This window comes from Triticum urartu, chromosome 6A (genome assembly GCF_056163025.1).
Source record: "Triticum urartu cultivar PI428250 chromosome 6A, HENAU_Tu73, whole genome shotgun sequence".
NCBI classification, from domain to species: Eukaryota; Viridiplantae; Streptophyta; class Magnoliopsida; order Poales; family Poaceae; genus Triticum; species Triticum urartu.
Genome location: NC_141878.1, coordinates 125,393,670 through 125,417,944, shown reverse-complemented (window position 1 = coordinate 125,417,944; position 24,275 = coordinate 125,393,670). Strand labels below are relative to the sequence as shown.

At 46.1% G+C, this 24,275-nt stretch overlaps 1 protein-coding gene across 1 annotated transcript; it reads right to left on the bottom strand.

Moving 5' to 3' along the window:
• Window positions 1-6,489: 6,489 nt before the first annotated feature.
• Window positions 6,490-23,388, bottom strand: LOC147964434 (uncharacterized). Its single transcript, XM_087529973.1, has 5 exons — window positions 23,067-23,388; window positions 20,166-21,999; window positions 7,347-7,410; window positions 6,616-6,876; window positions 6,490-6,510 (listed from the first exon to the last, which is right to left on the bottom strand). Exons 1-5 carry the CDS (start codon window positions 23,386-23,388, stop codon window positions 6,490-6,492), a joined length of 2,502 nt encoding a protein of 833 aa, XP_087386099.1.
• Window positions 23,389-24,275: the final 887 nt, after the last annotated feature.

The window sequence follows — 24,275 nt, the reverse complement described above, 5'->3', positions numbered from 1 at the left end:
GCTCATGGGCGAAGTTAAAAGCTCGGTTCATTCAGAAATTCAAGGACACATGCAAACAACCTATGTCAATCGTGGACCTGACTAATTGTAAACAAGAGGAGGGTGAGTCCACAACCCATTGGGTGCGCCGGGTCAAGGAGATAATTCATTCATCTGATAAGATGGATGCCGGCTCGGCAGTCTTAATGTTGGAGAAAATTGCCGTTTTGAACCTCTGAAGCAGAAGTTGGGGCGGCTTAAGTGTGATTGCAATGACATGGACCAGTTGATGGCGGCTCTTGTCAAGTACGCTGATTCGGATAGTACCAAGGACCCTGTGTCTGATGAAGAAAAGACAGGGAAGGGAAAGAAGAACGACAACGGCAAGAGTCACCAGCATAACCCATCAAATCAAGGAGGTAATAAACGTAAGACTGGCGAATTTGTGGCTAACACCAATGCACAGGGCAACAATCAACGGCACAAGGGTAGGCAACCCCCTCGGTCGGGCGGGTCAGGTCCCACCCTCAAGCAACTATTGAATGAACCTTGTCCAAGACACGACACTTGGGAGAAGCCAGCCACCCATTTGTGGAAGGACTGTACAATCATGAAGGCGTTTAAAAATTCAAATGCATTTGATGGAAGTCATGGCCCCGATGGTGGTTCAGGTGGAGGCGGCTTTCATGGCCCGGGCGCCGGTTCAGGTGGAGGTGGCTTTCACGGTCAGGGACATACGGGTAACCAGGGAGGTTATAATACACAATCCGGCCAAGGTAATCGGCAGCAACAGTCCGAATATCAGAGCAACCCGAAACAGTTGAATAGTGGGCAATATCATGTATTTACCACTAGCTTATGCAAGAGGGACCAGAAACTTCACAAGAGGGCTGGCAATTCCGTTGAGCCGGCGATTCCACGTTACTTAAGATGGTCAGAACAACCTATTGTGTGGAGCAGAGAGGATCATCCTCCCGGGTTGATAATCCGGGTCACTTGGCCTTGCTAGTAGCGCCTCAGGTTGGTGGATATAAATTCACCAAAGTGCTCATGGATGGAGGCAGTAGCATAAACATCCTCTACTATGAGACGTTCCGTCGGATGGGGTTGACTGATAAGAGTCTTAAGCAACCCAACACTGTTTTTCACGGTGTGGTACCTGGCAAGTCGGCATACCCAGTTGATAAGATTGAACTGGAAGTAGCCTTTGGGGATGAATATGACTCCAGAGTGGAGAAATTAACCTTTGAGGTGGTTAAGATCAAAAGCCCATATCATGCTCTGTTTGGACGGCCGGCTTACGCCAAGTTCATGGCTCGGCCGTGTTATGTGTACTTGCAGCTCAAGATGCCGGGCTATAAGGGCACCATTACAGTACATGGAAGCCGGAAAATAGCCCTGGAGTGTGAAGAAGGAGATGCCGCATATGCTGAGTCTATTTGTGCAACAGAGGAGTTAAAATTTTATAAGGATAATGTCGACCCGGCAGACATGACGTCTTTAAAGAAGCCAACGACGGAGCATGAACCGGTGTTGAAATTCAAGTCAGCTGATGACACCAAGACGGTTGATTTTGTGCCCGGCGACTCATCCAAGTAGTTCATCATCAGTGCCAACTTGGATCCAAAATAGGAAAGCGCGCTCATCGAGTTCATCCATGAGAACCGGGACATCTTTGCATGGAAACCTTCTGACATGCCGGGTGTCCCGAGAGAACTCGCTGAGCACACTCTCAATATATATCCAAAGTTTAAGCCGGTCAGGCAATTCCTCCGACGGTTTAACGAGGAAAGGCGCAAGGCCATTGGAGAAGAGGTGGCCCGGCTCTTAGCGACCGGGTTCATTGTGGAAGTTTTTCACCCCGAGTGGTTGGCCAACCTGGTGCTTGTACTCAAGAAGAACGGCACCTGTCGTATGTGTATGGATTACACCGATTTCAACAAAGCTTGTCCAGTCGACCCTTTTGTTCTCCCCCATATTGTTCTGATCATCGATGCTATGGCGGGTTGCGCGCGTTTGAGTTTTCTGGATGCTTCTTCAGGTTATCATCAGATCGAGATGGCAGTCAAGGACCAGGAGAAGACAGCTTTCATCACTCCGTTTGGAGCCTTCTGCTATGTGTCTATGCCCTTTGGGCTTAAGAGCGCCCAGGCAACTTATCAACAGTGTATGCAGAATTTCCTTCACAATCAGATTGGGCGTAATGTTCATGCTTATGTGGATGATATAGTGGTAAAGTCCAGGAAAGAGGAAACCTTGGTAACAGATCTGAAGGAGACCTTTGATAACCTCTGGGTCTACAAAATGATGCTTAACCCGGCCAAGTGTGTTTTTTGAGTCCCAACTGGCAATTTCTTGGGTTTTTTGGTGTCCAACCGAGGTATTGAAGCTAACCCGGAGAAAATTAAGGCAATCACATCCCTGGCCAAACCAATATGCATCAATGACGTTCAATGACTGGCAGGTCGTGTTGCTGCTTTGAGCCGGTTCATAAGCCAGTTAGGAGAGAAGGCGATGCCTTTGTATCAGATGATGAAGAAAACGGATGATTTCGTTTGGAGCGATGCTGCAAACTCTGCTTTTGAGGATCTGAAGAAACTGCTTGCTGAGCCGCCGGTGCTTGTTGCTCCAGTTGAGAAATAGCCACTATTGTTATATGTAGCTACTAACTCACGAGCTGTTAGTGTGGCAATTGTGGTGGAACGTAAGGAGACTGGCAAGGAACATCCGGTTCAACGGCCGGTTTACTATGTCAGTGAGGTGCTGATTGAATCTAAACAAAGATATCCGCATTGGCAGAAGCTTGTGTATGGGGTGTTCATGGCATGCCCGAAGCTCAAACATTACTTTCAGGGTCACCCAATCACTGTGGTTAGCTCTGTACCTTTGGGAGACATCATCCAAAATAGAGAAGCTACTAGACGAGTCGCCAAGTGGGCCATTGAACTTGGGTCTCATGGGTCGAAGTATGTGCCATGTACTGCGATCAAATCTCAAGCATTGGTTGACTTTATTAATGGCTGGACAGAGATGCAGATGCCAGAAGAGAAACCAGACAACACGTATTGGATGATTCACTTTGATGGGTCCACACAATTGGAAGGCTCGGGGGATGGAGTTGTTTTAACCTCCCCTCGAGGTGACAAGTTTTGCTAGGTGTTGCGCTTGATGTTTCCTTGTACTAACAACACAGCAGAGTATGAAGCTTTGCTCCATGGTCTCCGGATGGCGAAGGAAATGAGCCTAAGCTGGTTCTGATGCCATGGCGACTCAGATTTGGTGGCTCAACAGGTGTCAGGCAAGTGGGATTCCAAGGACCCTCTCATGGCGGCTTATCACCGTGAAGTTGATGCTGTTACCGGACATTTTAAAGGTTATTAGGTGGAACACATTGACCGTAGGAAGAACAAAGCGGCCGATGCTTTAAGCCAGTTGGGCTCTCAGCGTAAGCCGGTGCCACCTAACACCTTCTTGGATGTTCTGCATAACCCGTCTGTTAAGTTACCTACAGAAGAAGATCTGGCCGTTCCTGACCCGGAGGCACAGTTGGTGGCGGCTCTTCACGTCATCCTAGATTGGACAGTCCCGTTCTTGGCTTACATGCCCCGGGGCGAGTTGCCAAAGGATGAGACCCTGGCTCGACAGATAACCTGGCGATCCAAATCAATGACGATTTCTGATGGAGAGTTATACCATCGCAGCATCTTCGGAGCGTTTCAGCGTTGTGGGGATTGTGGTCATCTCGTCGGGTCAAAGTCTCTTGTGGCCAAAGCTTTTCGTCATGGTTTTTACTGGTTAACGGCTCATGCTGATGTAGAAGATCTGGTCAGTATGTGTGATGGATGTCAAAAATTCGTACGGCGACCACATGTGCCGGCTCAAGAGTTGCCAGTGATTCCAATCACCTGGCCATTTGCGGTCTGGGGGCTTGATATGGTTGGACCTTTCAAAAGGTCTAAGGATAAAAAGACACATCTTTTAGTAGCCGTTGACAAATTCACGAAGTAGGTTGAGGCGGAGCCAGTGAGTAAGTGTGATGCAGCCACAGCGGTTCAGTTCATGAAAAAGGTGATCTTTCATTTTGGTTTTCCACACAGAATTATCACTGACAATGGCACTAATTTATCACAAGGGGCTATGGAGGACTTCTGTAGCTCACCCTCAATCTAATGGGCAGGCTGAGAGAGCAAATCAGGAAATCTTAAAAGGTCTCAAGCCCCGGCTCATGGTTCCCTTACAACGGACGCCGGGTTGCTGGGTAGAGGAGTTACCCTCGGTATTGTGGAGTATTAACACCACCCCTAATAGATCTACGGGTTATACACCCTTTTTCATGGTTTATGGAGCGGAAGCAGTGCTGCCTAGTGACATCCGTCATGACTCGCCTCGTGTGGCGGCTTATGTTGAAGCTACTAATGAACAAGCCAGACAGGATGCGCTTGACTTGTTAGATGAGGAAAGAGACTTAGCATCGGCTCGGTCAGCAATTTATCAACAGGACTTGCGCCGCTATCACAGCCGCCGGGTTAAGTCCAGGACTTTTCTAGAAAGTGACCTGGTGCTCCGGCTCATACAGGATCTGTCTGATGCACACAAGCTATCCCCGCCTTGGAAAGGACCCTTTGTGGTCAGCAAGAACTTAAACAATGGATCATATTACCTCATTGACGTTCGAGAGCACAAAGACTCACATAAGTCGGAGGAGGAGACCCGTCGGCCGTGGAACATTGCTCAACTTCGGCCATACTACACCTGAGCCACCGGCTCTCATTATGTACATACTTTGACGTTGTACTATGATAAGTAATAAAGCGGGACCTCTGTCCTTTTCCTTTTCAAAGATTACATATCTTTACTCTTTTTCACTATTTAAAAATGACTATTAAGGAGTTGATCATATCTGAATCAAGTCTAACCTTTTTAGTCCAGCTTATGATCGTATTCGAATCTAGCTGTAAACCTCATGGTCACTTGGGGGCTTCCTGTTCAAGCATAGGTCGTATTCGAACCAAAGAGAACTTAGCTGTCGTAACCCTCTTGATCGGCTCAAAAGCCAAACTCAATAGGGGGCTTGTTGATCGTATTTGAATCATAGCTTAACCCCTTTTGGGTCCGACTTGGATCGTATTCGAATCAGGGTCGTCAAAAACCTCTCAAGGTCATTTGGGGGCTTCATGTTCAAACATAGGTCGTATTCGAACCAAAGAGAACATAGCTGTCGGTACCCTCCTGATTGGCGCAATGCCAAAGCCACTGGGGGCTATATGGTCGTATTAGAATCTTAGCTTAACCCCTTTGGTCCGGTTTACTGATCGTATTCGAATCAGAAACCCCCAACCTTTAACTACAAGGTTAATTTATATTGATTACCAACTGTTATTGGTCTTATTTGTTTTATTTGTCTTTTATTGTCTCAATTTTAAACAAATCAGCATGGTCTTTTTATCGGCTTAACTGTTTGACAATAAGCCGCCAAGGCATTATAGTCATCAGTCGTACCGAAGCATTGACTTCTCAAAAGGATTGGATCATCAACCTCATCACCCGGATCATAAACCGGTGGTCCAGAGGTAAAAAATATATAGTTATGACTATTATTTAAGAACGGTTGTTTTCTATATTAATCAAAGATTGTTTCAACCTTTGTCATTTTTGCATCTGTTTTCTGTACTATAATATTGGTTATAAACCGGATGTTCTGGCCTGTTCGGTACTAAACCACCAAGCCAGTTTTTCCTTTTTTCTACGGGAACAGAGCTGAAATATTTGAAGGCATAACCATAAATATGATGCATATATTGACATCAAGAAGCAAAGAGTCACATACAGCATCTTATGCATGATGGCATAGGCAGAGTATCTGGTTGTTTTAAACTACATCTATTACAAGGCTCTAAAGAGCCCATGAAGATGATCCTCACTCTTCCCTAGCCGGTTCACCTCTCTCTGCTGATTGGAAGATGGGTTTTTACTAGTCAAAACCGTTCACGGCAATAAATTCTGCTTCTTCGCCAATCAGGCTAGGCGGATCAAGTTCTGGAGCAAATGTATGTTCACGAACCGGCGGGGTTAAATCTGTCACTTTGTACGAGGGAGTTGCCATCTTCTTATTTTCCAAATCAAAACCCGGCAAATATTTGTCAAGACTGGTTTCATCTCCAAGAATCGTAGCCTGAGGTCGAACTCCTCTCACACAAGCAATGAAATCATCCTTCTCAAATGGAGACCCGTCTTCCTTCACGGTGGGGTCCCCCCTGGCTACATCCGCCAGGTCTAGATCTGGCACCCAGGCTTTGGAGCGGCTCAGGGTAGTCAAAGCTCCGGCTCTGGCAAAGGATCGTTTGACTTCTTGGAACCTGGCGGGTAAGATTGATAGCTTTTTCAAGACATCACTGAGCCGGTTGGGTCCTTGATTGGCAGGAGAGATAGCGGCAAGTGCCTGTTGTGCGCCAATGTACAACTGCTCCACTAAGGTGTAGACTGCCTTCGGTTTAGTCACGTTGTCTTGGCTCAGATTCTTGCTTCGCGGGCCTGCACATATTTCGTAAACAAAGGGTCTGCTAGCGGTATGTATTTCCGGGTCAAAAGAAGGTACAAAAGATCAGTACAAGATGGCGTAGCAAAAATGGCAGAAACCATCTGAGACACCCGGTCTTTTAATCCGGTTAGCTCCGTCGTAACCTCCTCAAGAGCTGCTTCAGCTTTTTTGGCGCGTTGTGTCAGCAGCATCTTCTCTTTAGCCCAGGTTTTCTTCTTGGCAGTAAAGCTGGTTCTCAATTTTTCCGTCTCAGCCAGACTTAATTGCAGTTTAGAATCAGCAGACTTGATTTCTGCCTCCTGCTCCGCCAGTCGGGTCTTGGCGTCAGTTAATTGCGAACCCAATTCAGATAAGGCATTCTACAAAACATAAACAGGTGTGTTAAGGTTTAAATTAAAATTCAAGTGTCAAGATTCAAGTCTCAAGTACTTTGCACTGCAAAACCACTTGACACTTGGGGGATAATGTATGCCAAAACAATTTCTTATGATTCTAATATATTTCAAGTCCCAAGTACCTTACAAAGTAACATCACTTGGCACTTGGGGGCTAATGCATAATATTCAAAAAGTCTATCAAGATTAAGCTGGATTACATTATTTATGGGGTTCGGTACTAGACAATTATGAAATTAAAAGTATCGGCTCATTTATGATCAAGTGAACCGACCCTTGGGGACTACAGGAGAAGTCTATTCTACTTTATTGGATTTCAGAAAAATCTAAAGGTCAAGTGTTAGCCTATATCATAAGTCTACAGATCATTCAAATTTTATCATAATCTATAGACTTGGGGGCTGGCAGAATATAAGTAAGCTAGAAGAGTTTACCTCATACTTTAGCTGCAACTTCTTCACCGTTTCGATTTCTGAGTCACGGCTGGAGTGCACATGGCTGAGATAGCCGGATAATATGTCATTGGCATTCAAATGGATATAATGAGAGATATCAAATTGCACTCTCTGTCTTTCTAGGGCCTCCTATTTAGCGGTGTGCCAAGCTAGCACGGTCGGGTTCCCCGGCTCAACAAAATGGCTTCCAATGATTAGAACATCCTGGGAATACGGTGACGGCGGCGGGGCTCGAGCAGCAGTGGGGTTGAGAGAGGAAGAAGACGAAGAGAGGGAAGAATGAGAAAGACCAGGTCATGCCTGTTTATAAGGGATAAGCAGACATGCAGGCGCAAAGATCGAGGCAGACATAATAATGACAATCCAACTAAATGGACGCCTCGATTCTTGGAAGACATTAAAAGATAAAGATCCGTTGGGGATGACGCCATAACAGTTTTTTGTGTTTTCAGAAGGTGATGTCATGGTGGATCACAGAATTTTTTCCAGAGAGAGGAAGATGGATTTTATCTAAGTACTGAAGATTGACAAAGAACAAAGTTCAAAGTCAACTTGGGGCCTAATGTTGGGAATATAACTACCAGGTAGGACCCGCCCAGGAGGGGCCGGGTCAATCCCAATGGTTGGTTACAAAAGAAGCCCAGTAATATTTGAAGTGACAGTTTATTAAGACCCGTAGAAGGCTTAAAGCCCAGGCGGGTAAAGGCCCAACATTGTAAAACGCCATATGTAAAGAAAGGCTTGGAAGGAAAGCCATGTAAGAGAAGTCACCGAGCCAGACACGTTTTATGAGCCGGCCGGGACTCTGTAGGCCACCAGGCGTCAACCCGTGTATATAAGGTGACGACCCGTTGGCGGCTTAGGGCAACAAAACAAGAAATCGATAACCAAGCCGGCGAACTAGCCTCTTGGTGATCGAAACCCCAGCAATATCAACACAACTAGACGTAGGCTTTTACCTTCATCGTAAGGGGCCAAACTAGTATAAAATCTCTCATGTCCTTTGTCCCTATTAACCCCTTTAAGCTTCCTAGTTGCGATGGCCCTACGAGTAAGTCCTTTTGCTAGGACATCTGCCATGACAATTCCACGATAGGTTACATGTGGAGTCCTATTAGGATTAGGACTAGTCTACCTTCTAATACAAACCGGATACAAGTCCAAGTCTTAACTCCTTGTAAGGTAAATGTTCCTCATGCCTTTCCTCTTAAACCGACCCACCATTAACATAAACTGGCCTTCTCGGCCTTGGGCCTTGTCATCCATCTGTCCCGCCAGCCAGGTTACCAGTGAGTCATAATGTTCAGGAAGGTTGCTTGTAAACCGTCTGGTCAGTGCGGGTCGCCAGTGAATCGCCAAGTCCGGCCGGGTTATACTTCCAGCCGGGTTAAGCCGCAGGGTATATCCCCGAAATTAGCCCCCAAGTTTAGCTTATATTTATGCATGGTAAACTTATGCTGCAAAATAAACACGAGAACAAATTTGACAGTTTGTGCTCTGGGTTAGGAATTCTTGTAAACCGGCACCTAATCATCCTTAAGTCCTTGTCATTTCCTCCTTCTAGAAAATCCAGGTCAGTAGACCAGCTTCATAATCAATGTTCTTATAGAAGAAATATTGTAAATAAAAAATCCATTTGATTTGGCCTTGAATGCTCTGACTTGACCAAAATATTGGTCTTCAAATATTCAACTGATATTCAGTCGGCTTGAAAATGTAGAACTTGCCAAGCTATGATTTCAAAAATCGCCAGTTATAAAACTGATAATTCTGGGTTATGATTGTTGCCAACGCCGGGTTATGATTGTTGCCAACACCGGTTCATGATTATTGATGACGTCGGGTTATGATTGTTGTAGACACCGGGTCAATCTGGTTTGTTCAAAAGTGAGAATTTGAAGATTTTTCTCCCTTATATCCATATTTCCAATAGCCCCCAAGTCTTGAGCAGAACAAAGTGATGGCTTAAGACTTGCTTCAATATAAATACTGCCACTTAAGAAGAAATCCATGTTGTTCATCCCAGTCACTTTGTAAAAAATGAACACTCCATATTATGTAGCCCCCAAGTGTCGGGTTGTCATGCTTGCAGCAACCTGGGACTTGTAATTGCCTGATGCTCAAAAGACTTCAACCAGTGTAGCCCCCAAGGGCCGGGTCATTATGCAATAATGAGCAGGGACTTTATAAATATAATCATGCTTCATTGAAAATAACATCATATGATGTAACTCCACCATGGGGCTTGAACCCACCTCCACAAGGTTAAGAGCTTTGTGCTTTACCAACTAAGTAGTAGACCCTTGAATATAATGGATTAAGACTTGTGTACCTTGAATCATTGATAGGAGCAATTGGTAGCCCCCAAGGGCCGGCTCATTATGATGTGATGAGTCGGGTATTCAATAAGGCCAAAAAATGACTTTGCATTATCCCCCAAGTGTCATGGTGCATGCTTGCAGCGACATGAGACTTGCATATTTGATATAATCTCAACATAAATAATGTAGCCCCCAAGTGTCAGGTCGTAAGCCTACAGCGACTCGGGACTATTCCTTCAATTGTAGAATAAATCATATGCATTGATAATATAACAGCCATTGCGCTAAAGCAACTTTGAAAACCTTAATCATATACTGGTTACTGATAACCATAATAAAATCCAGTCATGTTGGCTATTTGAAGATTTGAATAATAGTCCAATGATTTATGAGCACATGATTCCAATGGCACAATCCAAATATATACTGGCAACTTATAATCCCAAGCCAGTCCGGGTTAATAAACACTGGATAATTTATCATCATACTAGCGACTTATATTCGAAAGCCAGGCCGGGTTAATAAACACCGGTGATTTATAATCATGCTTTATTCAACCAGTAAGGGTGAATCACATCATTGGTTTACCAACTTTTTGTAGTAAGGGTGATAACCCCAATCTTGAGTACTGTTAACTCCTTCCATATTTTGTCGGTTTATGATAAAACCGTACCGGGTTGTAAAAAACACCGGATTATCCATACATAACACTGGCGACTTATAGTCGAAACCAGACCGGGTCAATAAGTGTCGGATTATAACTGATCATGTACTGACAACTTGTAGTTGAAATCCAAGCTGGGTCAATAAACACCGATTTATCGTAAGATATTATAAACCTCATCAAAGGAGAAAAAACTTGGGAAATAAAAGCATAAAAAGAACATGTGAGGATTTTCATGGGCTGCCAGGCCCAAAATCGAGGCTTTTCATGGGCAGTCATGCCACTTAGTTAAACCATTTTACAAAGCCTCTTAAGATGGACCTCAATCATTAACCAATCATCGTTTTAACTTTGACAAGTTCAGGGTCTATGAGATTGACTTGTCAAACGTTCGGCGGGTCATACCGGGTTTACCTGGACGGAGTGGCTTACTTAAAGAAGGCAGGATAACCCAGGGTTTTAGGTGAATACACCTGGCTTCCAAGCCTAGCTTGATAGCCTATTACAAGGGTGTAGACTCTTTGTTCTTTGAGAAGCAAAGATCCCCCGAGCAATATTTTGAGCAATGCTCAACGGGTGCCTATGTTTGAGTTGTGCTGTGCAACAGACTCTCTTTGGCCCCTGATGATAATATTGGCTTGATAGCCGGATTACCGAAGTAACCAGAGCTGTGCTCTTATGATAATATTGGCTTGATAGCCGGATTACCGAAGTAACCAGAGATTTGCTCTTATGATAATATTGGCTTGATAGCCAGATCAAGAGCGTAGCAACGCTATGTTCTCTTTGGTGAGTACACCTATTGAGGGTGTCCTAGATTAGGGGGTCTCCGGGCAGCCGGACTATCTCCATTGGCTGGACTGTTAGATTATGAAGATACAAGATTGAAGACTTCGTCTCGTGTCCGGATGGGACTCTACTTGGCGTGGAAGGAAAGCTAGGCAACACGTATATGGATATCTCCTCCTTTGTAACCGACCTTGTGTAACCCTAGCCCTCTCCGGTGTCTATATAAACCGAAGGGTTTTAGTCCGTAGGACAACAATCACAACATACAATCATACCATAGGCTAGCTTCTAGGGTTTAGCCTCTCTGATGTCGTGGTAGATCTACTCTTGTAACACCCATATCATCAATATTAATCAAGCAGGATGTAGGGTTTTACCTCCATCAAGAGGGCCCGAACCTGGGTAAAACTTCGTGTCCCTTGCCTCCTGTTACCATTCGGCCTAGACGCACAGTTCGGGACCCCCTACCCGAGATCCGCCGGTTTTGACACCGACACCTATGTTTGAACAGCAAGCCCCCAAGTGATCAATAATATGATAAACCAATAAGGCAGGATACCCATGTTTGAAACGCGCATCATGGCAACAGGTCCTCTTAGGCATCCTTTAACTTTTTGCAAGACATAAATTCTTCTTGAACCGGGAGTTTGAACTGGATATTGAGAGCTTGAAAGCTGTTTGGGAGACATCTTTTCATTGAACCAGATTTTAAACTGGAATCTTCATTTTCAGCCGGAAATTTTCTAACGGCCTTCAAACTCCAACTTGCGAGAAATTCATTCTTTTTGAACCGGAAATTCTTAAACCGGATTTGAGAGCTTCAGAGCTTTGTGGGAGACAGATTTCCCTTGAACCGGATTGTAAACCGGATATTTGAGAGCTTCAGTGAGACTGACTTCCCTTGAGCCGGATTTTAAACCGGAATCCTTTCTGATGACCCAGAACTTCTTCATTGAGCTGGGATTTTGTAACTGTCATATACTTTCTAAGCCGGAAATTTTCTGACGGCCTTTAAATTTTCATCAATATAACAGTAGCCTCTGGAACCGGGTTATCTTTCCCTCCATCGTCCTGGGGTTCTTAAATTTGCTGAAACTGGCAAGATTTTCTGAGTCATGTCATCGTAGCCCCCGAGTCTCAAGGTGACTCGAGGAGTTGGCTTGAGATTCTCCATATTTGACAGTGATATAAACCGGCATATGTTGTATATCATTGGTGTTGATAGCACGATGTGAATCCATAGAAGGTTGAGATGATTGTGGCGGGTTATAAATGATCCTGTATGAGCCGTGTCAGCAACTCGGCCAATGGTTCCTTCCAACTGGCTATTTGAAGTTTAACCAAACTGTAGTGGCGGCGACTTGTGCGCCTGCCCATTGAGTCATCCAGTCCAGACGGCGGTTGATAATATATGATAATATGCCTCCAATTTGTTGAAAGAAAACCGGGCTATCCAAGCTGTGACTTGCTCATACTCAAAAAACAGCTCATGCAGACAGGTGCGGCCCGGTATGTTGATGTAGACCAGGCCGCGAGAGACGGACAGCAAAGACGACCGCAACATCCGAAGTGGCATGGACAGATAAGTCGGTCACGGTGTTGTAAGCCGGTGCGTGTAGGAGAGTCGGTTGCGAGTGAGTTATCTGTGGTGTTATAAACCGGCACAGACGGGTGAACTGGAATTGGTGCTTGTCATTGTAGACTTAGCCACAGAGGTGGAACAATGCGGTATGGTTGGATGCCGGCGCTTGATAATATTGGCGCAATCTTTATATCTGTAACATAACAATCATTCTTGTCATGAATAATTGTCCTACACAAACAATATTGCAGACCAAGGCAAACATAAACTGTTCTTTGATAAAAACAATATGTGCTAATATAATAAATTTAGACGAATATCATCTGAATGCCAGATGATCTTTGCGTGGTCCATAAATCAACTCATATATGGAGGCCCAGCAATGGCCTGGATGGGCATATCACTACTGCCAGTAATAATAGATGACCCTAAGCTTTTGAACTGGAACTTTTTGATAGTCCGGCCGGAACTCTTTGATAATCCGGAATTATTATGATTTTCAGCCAGAACCTCTTGATAACCTGGCCAGAACTTTTGATAATCTGGAACTTTTAAACCGGAACCTCTTGATAATCCGGCCAGAACTTTTTGAGCCGAAACTTCTGGAACCGGAACTTTTTGATAATCCTGAACCTTTGATAATTCGGAACTATTTGAACCGGAACTTTCTGATAATCCGCCCGGAATATCTCATAATCTAAGTCAGAACTCTTTATCAACTCGGATGGAACCTTTCGGCGATTCGGCTGTGTGGGGACCCCGACTCATAAGTCGAGATCACCGAATGCACGTGTACAGTGATCCAAGAGATCAATGCTCACTGAACACATAGAAGCTGAATAACAAGAGTCTTACATCCATACATACCGTCTTACACAAATTATGACCATTATGGTCAAGTCTTACATTGATAAAGCCTTAAGGGCTGAACATCAAATGAAACACAAGCAGCGGAATCTTCGTCGATAAGTAGAACCCATGCCATCTACCTTAACCCTACAGGCATTATGACTGGGAAACGTCCTAGTTCGCATGTTCGTCTTCAAAGAACTCTTCTTCGAACTCTTGTTCTTCCATGCCTGGCCAATTAAATAACCAGTGGCAAGCCAATGAGTACTTTGAATGTACTCGCAAGCAACCCATGTTTTGGTTCAAGGTACAACATTGCATGATATAGGTAAATTTTTGCGGAAAGCTAGTTTGAGTGCAATGACATGCTCAACATCTTGTAAGACATGCATCAGGAGAATTCAATTAACCATGAGGACAGGTTACAGATATCAACATAAAAAGAGTGGGCACCAACCCAACTCAATCATGTCAAGTCCTTTGACTTGACCCAAGTAGTTCTTCCCACTTATCCGAACACTCACACTGGTTTGTAAACATGTGGACGTAGTTTAAGCAGCAGCGCCCAACTGTCCTTGACCGTGGACACGGCTATTCGAATAGTTTTACACTCTATAGAGGTTGCACACTTTACCCACAAGATCCGGGGAACTTTCGTGTCATCCACGACCCGCGGTACCTCAAGTACCCGGGGTAAGCACCCAATCACTATCTTTCCCTAGACGACACTAACAAGGAGTCCACTCGTTGTTCCGTATCCCCTCGATATACATCATACGAGACTCACTCGAGATCGTAACATCCGAGAGGGGACACAACGGTGTATCCGGTGCCCTGTGAAAACAGTCATGGCCGCCCTACCTGGCACGACCACGTCCCGAGAGAGCGCAACAACAACTCCCCCGTCACTAGTAATGTGGTCTCCAAGCTAGTATCGGCCTAGGTAATCAATAATGCCCTTTCCCATATAAGGGTAGAGTGGTTGCGCATGTAAGGTTGGGACAGTCGACAAATCTTAAATCTAATCCATTTTCGAAAACAACACACACCCTTGCCTCGGTACACCACTTCATCATCAAGTGGTTACCCATCTCATTATCTCCCTCGGGCATAAGTGGCACCCGACGGGGTTTTTGAAAGGTCCTTTTGAAAATACTTTGTCTCCATCACCATGCATATACCCGTCCCTTTTGCGTAGCACTACTTAGCATCCTATCTATTCCCACCGGCATAACCCTCATAAGGAGGTAGGGTCATGCACAATGCAAGTATCAACAAGGAGGAAATGAAGGCAACCCACCAAAGTGGCTACCCTCTCATCATGATTCCGATGCATCAATAAAAAGGTGCTATATGAAATGCATAAAAAGGGTTTCATAGACATGGTCAAAGGGCTGCTTGCCTAGCTCAACAAAGTCTTCTGGGTCTTCAAAGTCTTCTGGTCCAACTCCTTCGTTAGCAACGCAATCTATCGTCGCAAAATAATAACGAGAAAAATAAGGCAATAATAAAACAGAAAAAACAAAGTGCTTAGAAAAATGTCAACTAATTTTGTTAAGTACTAGGTTGAAAACTAAGAAGGGGAAAATTCCTAGTTTTGTATTTGGAGTTGTATAAGAGGGGATATGGATTTCCAAACAGAGATTAAACTACTCAAATTTGAATTTAAGTTTGAACAGTACATAAAAGTTGGTTGGATTTGAATGAAAGTTGCACCATTAAATAGGTGGGATTTTTACAAGATTTTAGCAACTGAAATTATTGCATTTGGATTAATATATAATCCTGTGGAATTTTTGCAAGTATCCAGAAAAAGAAAAAGGGGAAGGAGCTCTGTGCCTGCTGGGCCAGAACAGCCGCAGCGCAGTAGGCCCAGCCAGAGAGGCGGCCCAGCGCACTGGTGCACGCGCGCGCGCCAGGTTTAAACCTGACGGGCGGGGCCCAGGCGTCAGTGAGAGAGAGGGGGGCGATGGAGGGGAGAGGCTGACAGGCGGGGCCCGCCTGTCATCCCTAACCCCGAGTCCAGGCGGCTGGCGAGGTCACCGGTAACGATGCAGGGCACGGCGAGGTCGGGCGAGGGCACGGCTGGGCTCAGTGTCGTGTCGCCGTTCGGGTGGAGGTGGTGGACGTCACCGGAGTTGCCTGGCTTGCCGGCGACGAGGTCTCGCGGTGGAGAGGCTTCGGCTGGTGGTCGTTCCGGTCGACTCCGACTGCAAACGAGGCGGGGGAGAGAGGGGAAATGATCAGTGGGAGGAGGCGGTTTCAGATCGGGGCAGAGGAGGAGCGGGGGAGGCCTGTACCTTGCGGACTCCGACAAGCCGAAGCGGTGGAGCTCGAGCTCGATCTCGAGCTCGGGCGGCTCTGGAGAGGAACTGGGGGTGCAGGGGGAGGGTTTGGTGGTGCAGAGAGCGAGTGGTGAGGAGAGAAGGGCTCGGGGAGGCCTTTAAATAGGCGAGCGGTGAGGTCCTGTAGACCCGTGCGCCGGCGAGCTCACGCTCGTCGCTGCAGGGCTCGGGAGGAGCTGGCACCGTGTCTGGGGTGTTCCTGGGCGTGGACTACGCCTAGGGGAGCTAAGGGAGAGAGCGGGGAGAGGTCAGAGACGCACGCGTGTGAGCTGCTCCATTGGCGTGCTCGGGCGGCCTCTGTTCGCTAGCGCGGAGGCGCGGGGAGGAGGAGAGAGGAGGGGCCCGACCATGTAGCGTGCTGCGGACGCCGAGGCGCATCGGCAGGCACGCGGGGGAGGCCCGAGGTGGCCGGAGGTGGTTGGACGGGGGCGGCTACAGTGCGGGAGCGCACTGTAGCGCGCTCCAGAGCGCCCAAATGGCCGGCATGGCCATTCTTTATGCATGGTGAGCGCGTCTTTTGGTGTCTAGCAGGTCTAGGAGCGAGTAAAGAAATGGGGTGGTGCATTGGACGCCATGGATGGCCACTGGAGTGAGGAGGGAGGAAGAAGAAGTGTGCAAATGGGCTGTCCAAAGAGAGAAAGTGGGGTTTTACCCATCCAATAATGGAGTTGTGGACTTGCCATTGTTACTGGAGGTGAAAGGGGACTAGGAGGGGCTGTGGTAAAAAGTTGAGCTTAAGGAGAATAGTTTTAGTGGTCAAAATGGGGATTTTTGAAAAGTGGCAGAAGGTGTTTGATAAGGGTTTTGGCAAGCAAAATATTTCCAATTGCCATGATACTCCACAGGGTGAAATGACACATATAATTAGGGCCTTCCACCAATTTGGAGCTTATTTGTGCAAAGTTGCCAATGCAACTTTTGTAAACCCTAGAAATGAGCAGAAATGGACTTGTGTAGATCTAGTTGAGCATAACACTTCTCCTTGATGCACTACTTGGTGTAGTGGCCTCATTTGGTCATATGAACATGCTCACAAAAGTTGAGGTCAAGGAGAGAAAGTTGGTAGTACAAACTTGCTCAAATTAGGTTCTGAACAGAAAGGGTTATGGGGCATTTTGGTGGACCAAAATGACCTTGATTGAAGTGAAGCTTTGCAAGATCATCACAATATGCATTTGTGACTTGCTGGATTTTTCTTGGATTTTTATGGAAATATTTCCTGTAGAAATATTTCAAATCCTTGAAATGAGCAGAAATGGTTTTGGGAGGTTTTGTCCAATATTTTGAACATGAACATGTGTTGAAACTCTTATATATGGGAAATATATGCCGAGTGAGTTTCCCTGATTTTTTGTCAAATATTTTTAAAATAATAAAATAATTTTTTCTTATTAAAGACCATTTCTGGCCTTTAGAAAAAGCTTTTAAATAAAATAGGAAAATAACTTTTAAAATTATATTTTTGGGGTTTATGGGAATCCTATATCTAATAGGTTTCAAATCTACCTTTTGAAATACTTTTCATACCCCAAATCAGGTACTTGTAGTGCAAATCTCAATCTAGGGGTTTTTTGGAAAACTAATTTTTGAAAATACTATTTGGCCAAATTGTTTTTGTAAGAAAATATTATATTGTACTATACACATGGCATGATCATTGGGCAGAAGTTTGGGCAAGGAGATGAAGTACAGAAGGTGGAGTAGTTGACTTTAAAGAGCACTTGAAAAAAAACACAGAGAGAAAACCAACTCCAAATAAAAGCCAAATAATGCAAAAGTTTTTGTTGGTCCAAATTTTCATGCTTTAATAATGCAAATGAAGAGTTACAAAATGCAGGGTGTGACAGACCTACCCCCCTTACAAGAATCTCGTCCCTGAGATTCCTAAACTAGGCTTTAAAGAGATATGGAAACTCGGATCTAAGGTAGTCTTCACGTTCCCAGGTTTCTTCTGCTTCAGCGTGGTTGCTCCACGGGACCTTGAAGTACTTGATAGTGCGGCTTCGAGTGCGTCGCTCAGCCTCATCCATAATGCAGATGGGTCTCTCGCGGTAGGTCAAATCAGGCTGAAGGTCAATGGCTTGGTGATCGACGTCCTTGTAAAGATTAGGTTTGTCTGGAACTTGGAGACACTTCTGGAGTTGTGACACATGGAATACGTTGTGTACATCAGATAGTTTAGGCGGCAGTTCCAACTGGTAAGCCACTTCTCCACGTCGTGCGGTGATCTCGAAGGGGCCGATAAATCATGGTGCGAGTTTTCCCTTAACGTGGAAACGCTTGGTTCCCTTAAGAGGAGTTACTCGCAGGTAAACATGGTCTCCGACTTGGAAGTCTACTTGTCGGCGACGGGTGTCAGCATAGCTCTTCTGTCTGGACTTAGCGGTCTTCAGTTGTTCTCTGACTAGCTGAACTTGCTCTTCTGCTTCACGGAGGATTTCAGGCCCAAATACTAGTCCTTTTCCGGTTTCTGACCAATTGAGGGGTGTGCGGCACTTCCGACCGTAAAATACCTCAAATGGTGCCATCTGGAGGCTTGATTGATAACTGTTGTTGTAGGAGAACTCGACAAAAGGGAGGCAATCTTCCCACCTAGCTCCATATGCTAAGACACAGGCTCGGAGCATGTCTTCGAGTATCTGATTCACTCGTTCTGTCTGACCTCCGGTCTGTGGGTGGAAAGCAGTGCTGAAGGACAACTTGGTCCCCATGGCCTCTTGGAACTTCTTCCAGAACCTTGAGGTAAACTGGGTTCCTCGATCTAACAAAATCTCCTTGGGAACACCATGAAGGCTTACGATTCTGTTGATGTATAGAGTCGCTAGCTGGTTGCCATCATAGGTAGTCTTCACAGGAATGAAATGGGCTACTTTAGTCAAATAATCGACTATGACCCAGATGGAGTCATGTCCCTTGTTTGACCTAGGTAGTCCAGTGATGAAATCCATTCCGACTTTATCCCATTTCCACTCGGGAACCTTGAGTGGTTGGAGCAATCCAGCAGGTCGCTGATATTCAGCTTTGACCCTTTGGCATACATCACAGTTTGCAACATAGGTGGCAATCTCCCTTTTCATGCCATGCCACCAGAATCTTTCCTTCAGGTCTTGATACATCTTGGTTCCTCCGGGGTGGATGGAATACGGGGTGTCATGAGCTTCTTGCAAGATCAATTACTTGAGCTCAATCTTGTTGGGTACGCAAATGCGATTCCCAAACCACACGATTCCTTGCTCATCCTCTGAGAATCCTGGGGCCTTGCCTGCCTTGGTCTTCCTCTTGATGCCTTCAATACTTCCGTGCCCCTTCTGAGCTTCCTTAATATCATCCATCAGGGTAGGCTTGACTTCAAGGTTGGCTAAGAATCCTGGTGCAACCAGTTCCAACCCGAAGCTTTCAAGTTCTTCATACAAGGCGGGTAGCCTTTCCTTAAGCATAGCATTCAAGGAACAAGCCTTCCTGCTTAATGCATCTGCTACCACATTAGCCTTTCCAGGGTGGTATTAAACACTGAGGTCATAATCCTTGATCAACTCTAGCCACCTTCTCTGCCTCATGTTCAATTCCTTCTGAGTGAAAATATACTTCAGACTTTTGTGATCCGTGTATATCTCACACCGCTTCCCTAGGAGGTAATGTTGCCATGTTTTCAGGGCATGAACTACAGCCGCCAACTCAAGGTCATGAGTAGCATAGTTCTCTTCATGAGGCCGTAGTTGCCTTGAAAGGTAAGCTACGACTCTGCCTTCTTGCATCAGAACACCTCCCAGTCCGGTTCTTGATGCATCACAATATATCACAAACTCCTTGTGTATATCTGGTGTGGCCAGAACTGGGGTGGTGGTCAATCTCTTCTTCAGCTCCTGGAAGCTTTCTTCACACTTCGGCGTCCATTCAAACTTATTGTCCTTCTTCAAGAGCTAAGTCATGGGTCGTGCAATGCTTGAGAATCCTTCAACGAACTTGCGGTAATATCCTGCGAGTCCGAGGAAGCTTCTGACTTCCTTCACATTGCTTGGGGATTGCCATTCAGTTATGGCTTCAATCTTAGTGGGATCGACCGAAAATCCTTCTTCAGTCAAAACATGACCCAAGAATCCAACTTCGTGCAGCCAAAATTCGCACTTGCTGAACTTGGCATATAGTTGGTGCTCTCGAAGCTTGTCTAGGACCATCCTCAAGTGTTGCTCGTGCTCTTCTTTTGTCTTCGAGAAGACAAGAATGTCATCAATGAAGACAACGACAAACTTGTCCAAATATTCCATGAAGACCTTATTCATGAGATACACGAAGTAAGCTGGGGCATTGGTCAATCCAAAGGACATGACCATGCACTCATACAGGCCATATCTGGTTACAAATGCCATCTTCGGAATATCTTGGGGTCTGATTTTCAGCTGGTAGTACCCAGATCTGAGATCAATCTTGGAGAACACCTTGGCCCCATTGAGTTGATCAAACAGATCTTCAATCTTGGGAAGTGGATACTTGTTCTTTATTGTAACTTCATTGAGGGAGCGGTAGTCAATGCATAAGAGGATGGTACCGTCCTTTGCCACAAACAGAACAGGTGATGCCCAAGGGGAGGCACTAGGGCGGATAAATCCCTTCCTCAACTGCTCTTCCAGTTGCTTCTTGAACTCTGATAACTCTTCCGATCCCATTCTATAAGGCTTCTTATAGATGGGTCCCGCTCCGGGTATGAGTTCGATGATGAACTCAATGTCTCGGTCAGGAGGCATTCCCAGTAGCTCATCAGGAAAGACATCGAGGTATTCGCATACTACCGGCACTTGCTCCAATCCAACTTCTAACAGAGAGTTGACTTGGTTGGCTTGAGCAAAGGAGGGGTTGCAGGCAAATTTAACTTTTACTCCTTGGTCATTGGTCACAGTGACGGTCCGGTTGGCACAATCTAACAAGCCTTGGTGCTTGATGAGCCAATCCATTCCTAAGATCACATCCAAGCCTTGCGATCTTAAGATGATAAGGTCTGCTTGGAAGTCTACCCCATTAATGACAATCCCGACTCCTTTACATCCTATCTTGGCTCTCATCTCTGCTCCGGGGGTTTGTACCACCATAGGGTTATTCAGGGGTGTAGGGGTCATGCCACTTTTTAATGCAAACTTTTGGGTGACAAATGAATGCGTGGCTCCAGAATCAAACAAGACAGTTGCAGGTGCTGAGTTGACAAGGAACGTACCCAGCACGACGTCTGGGTCTTCCTGGGCTTCTTCTGCAGTGACATGATTCACACGACCCTTGCCGTTGTTGGGCAGGTTGCGGGGAGCTTGGTTCCTTGGTGGCATCCCACGGCCTTGTCCTGGGTTCTGCGCATTGGGGCGCGAGGCGCCGGGCTTCTTTTTGGGGCAATACTTGGAGTAGTGTCCTGCCTGACCACATCCGAAACAAGTGACTTGATTGGGGTTGCTGCTCTTGCCGGCATTGTTATTGGGGTTGTTGTAAGCTGGCCTGGGGTTGGCATACTGCTGAGGTGGATAGTTGGTGCAGGGTGCGGGAGCTCTTGGCTCCTGATAGGTTGGCTTGACCGGGGCTGGGTGCCACGGGCGAGGCTTCTGGTTGCTGGAGCTACCCTTGCTGACCATCTTGCGCTTACGGGTATCATCCAAAGCACGTCGCTTGTCCTCAAGCATGAGTGCCTTGTTCACCAGATCAGGAAATGTCGGGCAGTCACACACAACAAGTGAGTACTGCAGAGTCTGGTTAAGGCCTTCCATGAAGCGCTCCCTTTTGGCAGCATCAGTGCCGACATCTTCAGGGGCATACCTTGAGAGGACACTGAACTTCTGCATGTACTCCTTGACAGTGCTACTACCTTGCTTTAGGGCTCGGAACTCACGCTTCTTGATGGCCATGATTCCGGAGGGAATGTGGGCCTTGCGGAATTCTTCCCTGAAGTCATTGCAAGTGATGTTTCGCTCAACATGCATGCCCTTGAATCCATCCCACCAAGCTCTAGCAGTTCCCCCGAGATAGTGAGCAGCATATGCCACCTTCTCACGATCCTCAGTGCATCTGACTAGTTCCAATAGATCCTCATTGGTGCGGACCCAGTCGTCTGCATCCAGGGGTTCAGCGGTCTCAATGAAGGTGGGTGGTGCATGCTTCTTGAACTCCACCAACGTGGAACGTCCATTGCCGTTTCACACCGGCTGGCGATTGACAGCCTGAGCAAGCATCTAGAGGGCCGCGGTGTTGGCTTGGTGTTCCTCTCGGAAGGCTTGGAGAAGCTGAGCCATGTCCATGCTTGGAGGTGGTGGCGGTGGTGGAGTTTGTCCTTGGGTTTGGTCTTGACTGGCTCCTTCTCCGGCTTCTTGCTACTGGGTGGAGGTACCAGTATGATTTACAACAGGCATCCTGTTGGAGCGGTCAAGGTCTCATGATTGGGAAAGATGGGGAAAGCAATATAGATGGGACGCCAAGTAAGGGGGTTGGTATGACACTAATTGTTTTCATGCAAGGGCCAAAAGGCCAAACACATTCATTAAAATCCAAATGGGTGATGTAGTCACTTACAAGTTCCTGAAGGAAAGTATGACGTCCATCAGACACATCAAAAGCAAACACAATACTACATGGTTTCATATGAACCATTACAAGGACTCGACTTCGCATAGGGGTACACGACCTATCCTACCGTAGGGGTTACTAATGGGTATATCCGGTTTGCGAATGATGCCTAAGTGGTGGAATGCTCGGTCGCGTAGTCTGGCTCTTCTGGGTCTTCCTCCTCGTCATCGGTGGCCTGACTTTTCTCTTCAGTTGAAGGGGTGGGGGAGTGGAGGAGATCAACACGGCATTGCTTTGACGGTGGTGCGAAGAGCTTGCGGTATTCCTTTGCGCTCATCCGGTGTTGCTGTGGTGGTTCTCCATTCCTTGGGGGTCTTCCGCCTCTGTTTGCGATTGCGGGTTGTCTAGGGGGAGCACCTTCATTCTTGATCCTATCCGTCTTCCCTTGTGCTTGAAGAAGAAGTGCCTTGGTCTCATGAAGTTCCTTTCAGAGTTCCATTGATTCAGAGGCCAAGTGTTGTGCCAAACTATCGGCTCAAAGGCTGAAGTAGGTCTGGAATCGGAGTGGAAGTCCTTCTTCTAATGGTGGAGCTGGTGCACTGCTCTCATCCTCACCTTCCTTCCGACAAGGCAAGAAGCGAGTTGCCAACTCGTCTGCCATCTTTGGAACAAGGTCTCGGAGGCGGATGAGTGCCTTGAGGGTTGCTGTCTCGACGGCAAGAACTAGTGTTGCCATCTGGGGTCCCCCGAAGAACCAGCTTGTTGGAGAGTCATTAGCCTTTACGATCACTTCCACATGATACTCCATCTCGGTGTCATTGATCCAATGCTCATGGTAGGTGAAAATGGGGGCTTGGTGAAACTGGCACTTCTTGAGGCTATCCTCGAGAAGCACGGGAAATCCTGTGGTCAGGAAGTCTTCAGGTACAGCAGCCATCTCAAAGGTTGAATGGGAGAGGTCAATAAGGGAAATATATCTTGGGTGGGGTAAGCTTTAGAAGAGAAGTTTAGACGGTCCCAATCTAACTAACGCCCATGCTAACTAAGGCTTCCTATAGTCAGGATGGCTCTGATACCAGCTCTGTGGGGACCCCGACTCATAAGTCGAGATCACCGAATGCACGTGTACAGTGATCCCAGAGATCAATGCTCACTGAACACACAGAAGCTGAATAACAAGAGTCTTACATCCATACATACCGTATAACACAAATTATGACCATTATGGTCAAGTATTACATTGATAAAGCCTTAAGGGCTAAACATCAAATGAAACACAAGCAGCGGAATCTTCGTCGATAAGTAGAACCCATGCCATCTGCCTTAACCCTATAGGCATTATGACTGGGAAACGTCCTAGTTCGCATGTTCGTCTTCAAAGAACTCTTCTTCGAACTCCTGTTCTTCCATGCCTGGCCAATTAAATAACCAGTAGCAAGCCAATGAGTACTTTCATTGTACTTGCAAGCAACCCATGTTTTGGTTCAAGGTACAACATTGCATGATATAGGTAAATTTTTGCGGAAAGCTAGTTTGAGTGCAATGACATGCTCAACATCTTGTAAGACATGCATCAGGAGAATTCAATTAACCATGAGGACATGTTACAAATATCAACATAAAAAGAGTGGGCACCAACCCAACTCAATCATGTCAAGTCCTTTGACTTGACCCAAGTAGTTCTTCCCACTTATCCGAACACTCACACTGGTTTGTAAACATGTGGACGTAGTTTAAGCAGCACCGCCCAACTGTCCTTGACCGTGGACACGGCTATTCGAATAGTTTTACACTCTGTAGAGGTTGCACACTTTACCCACAAGA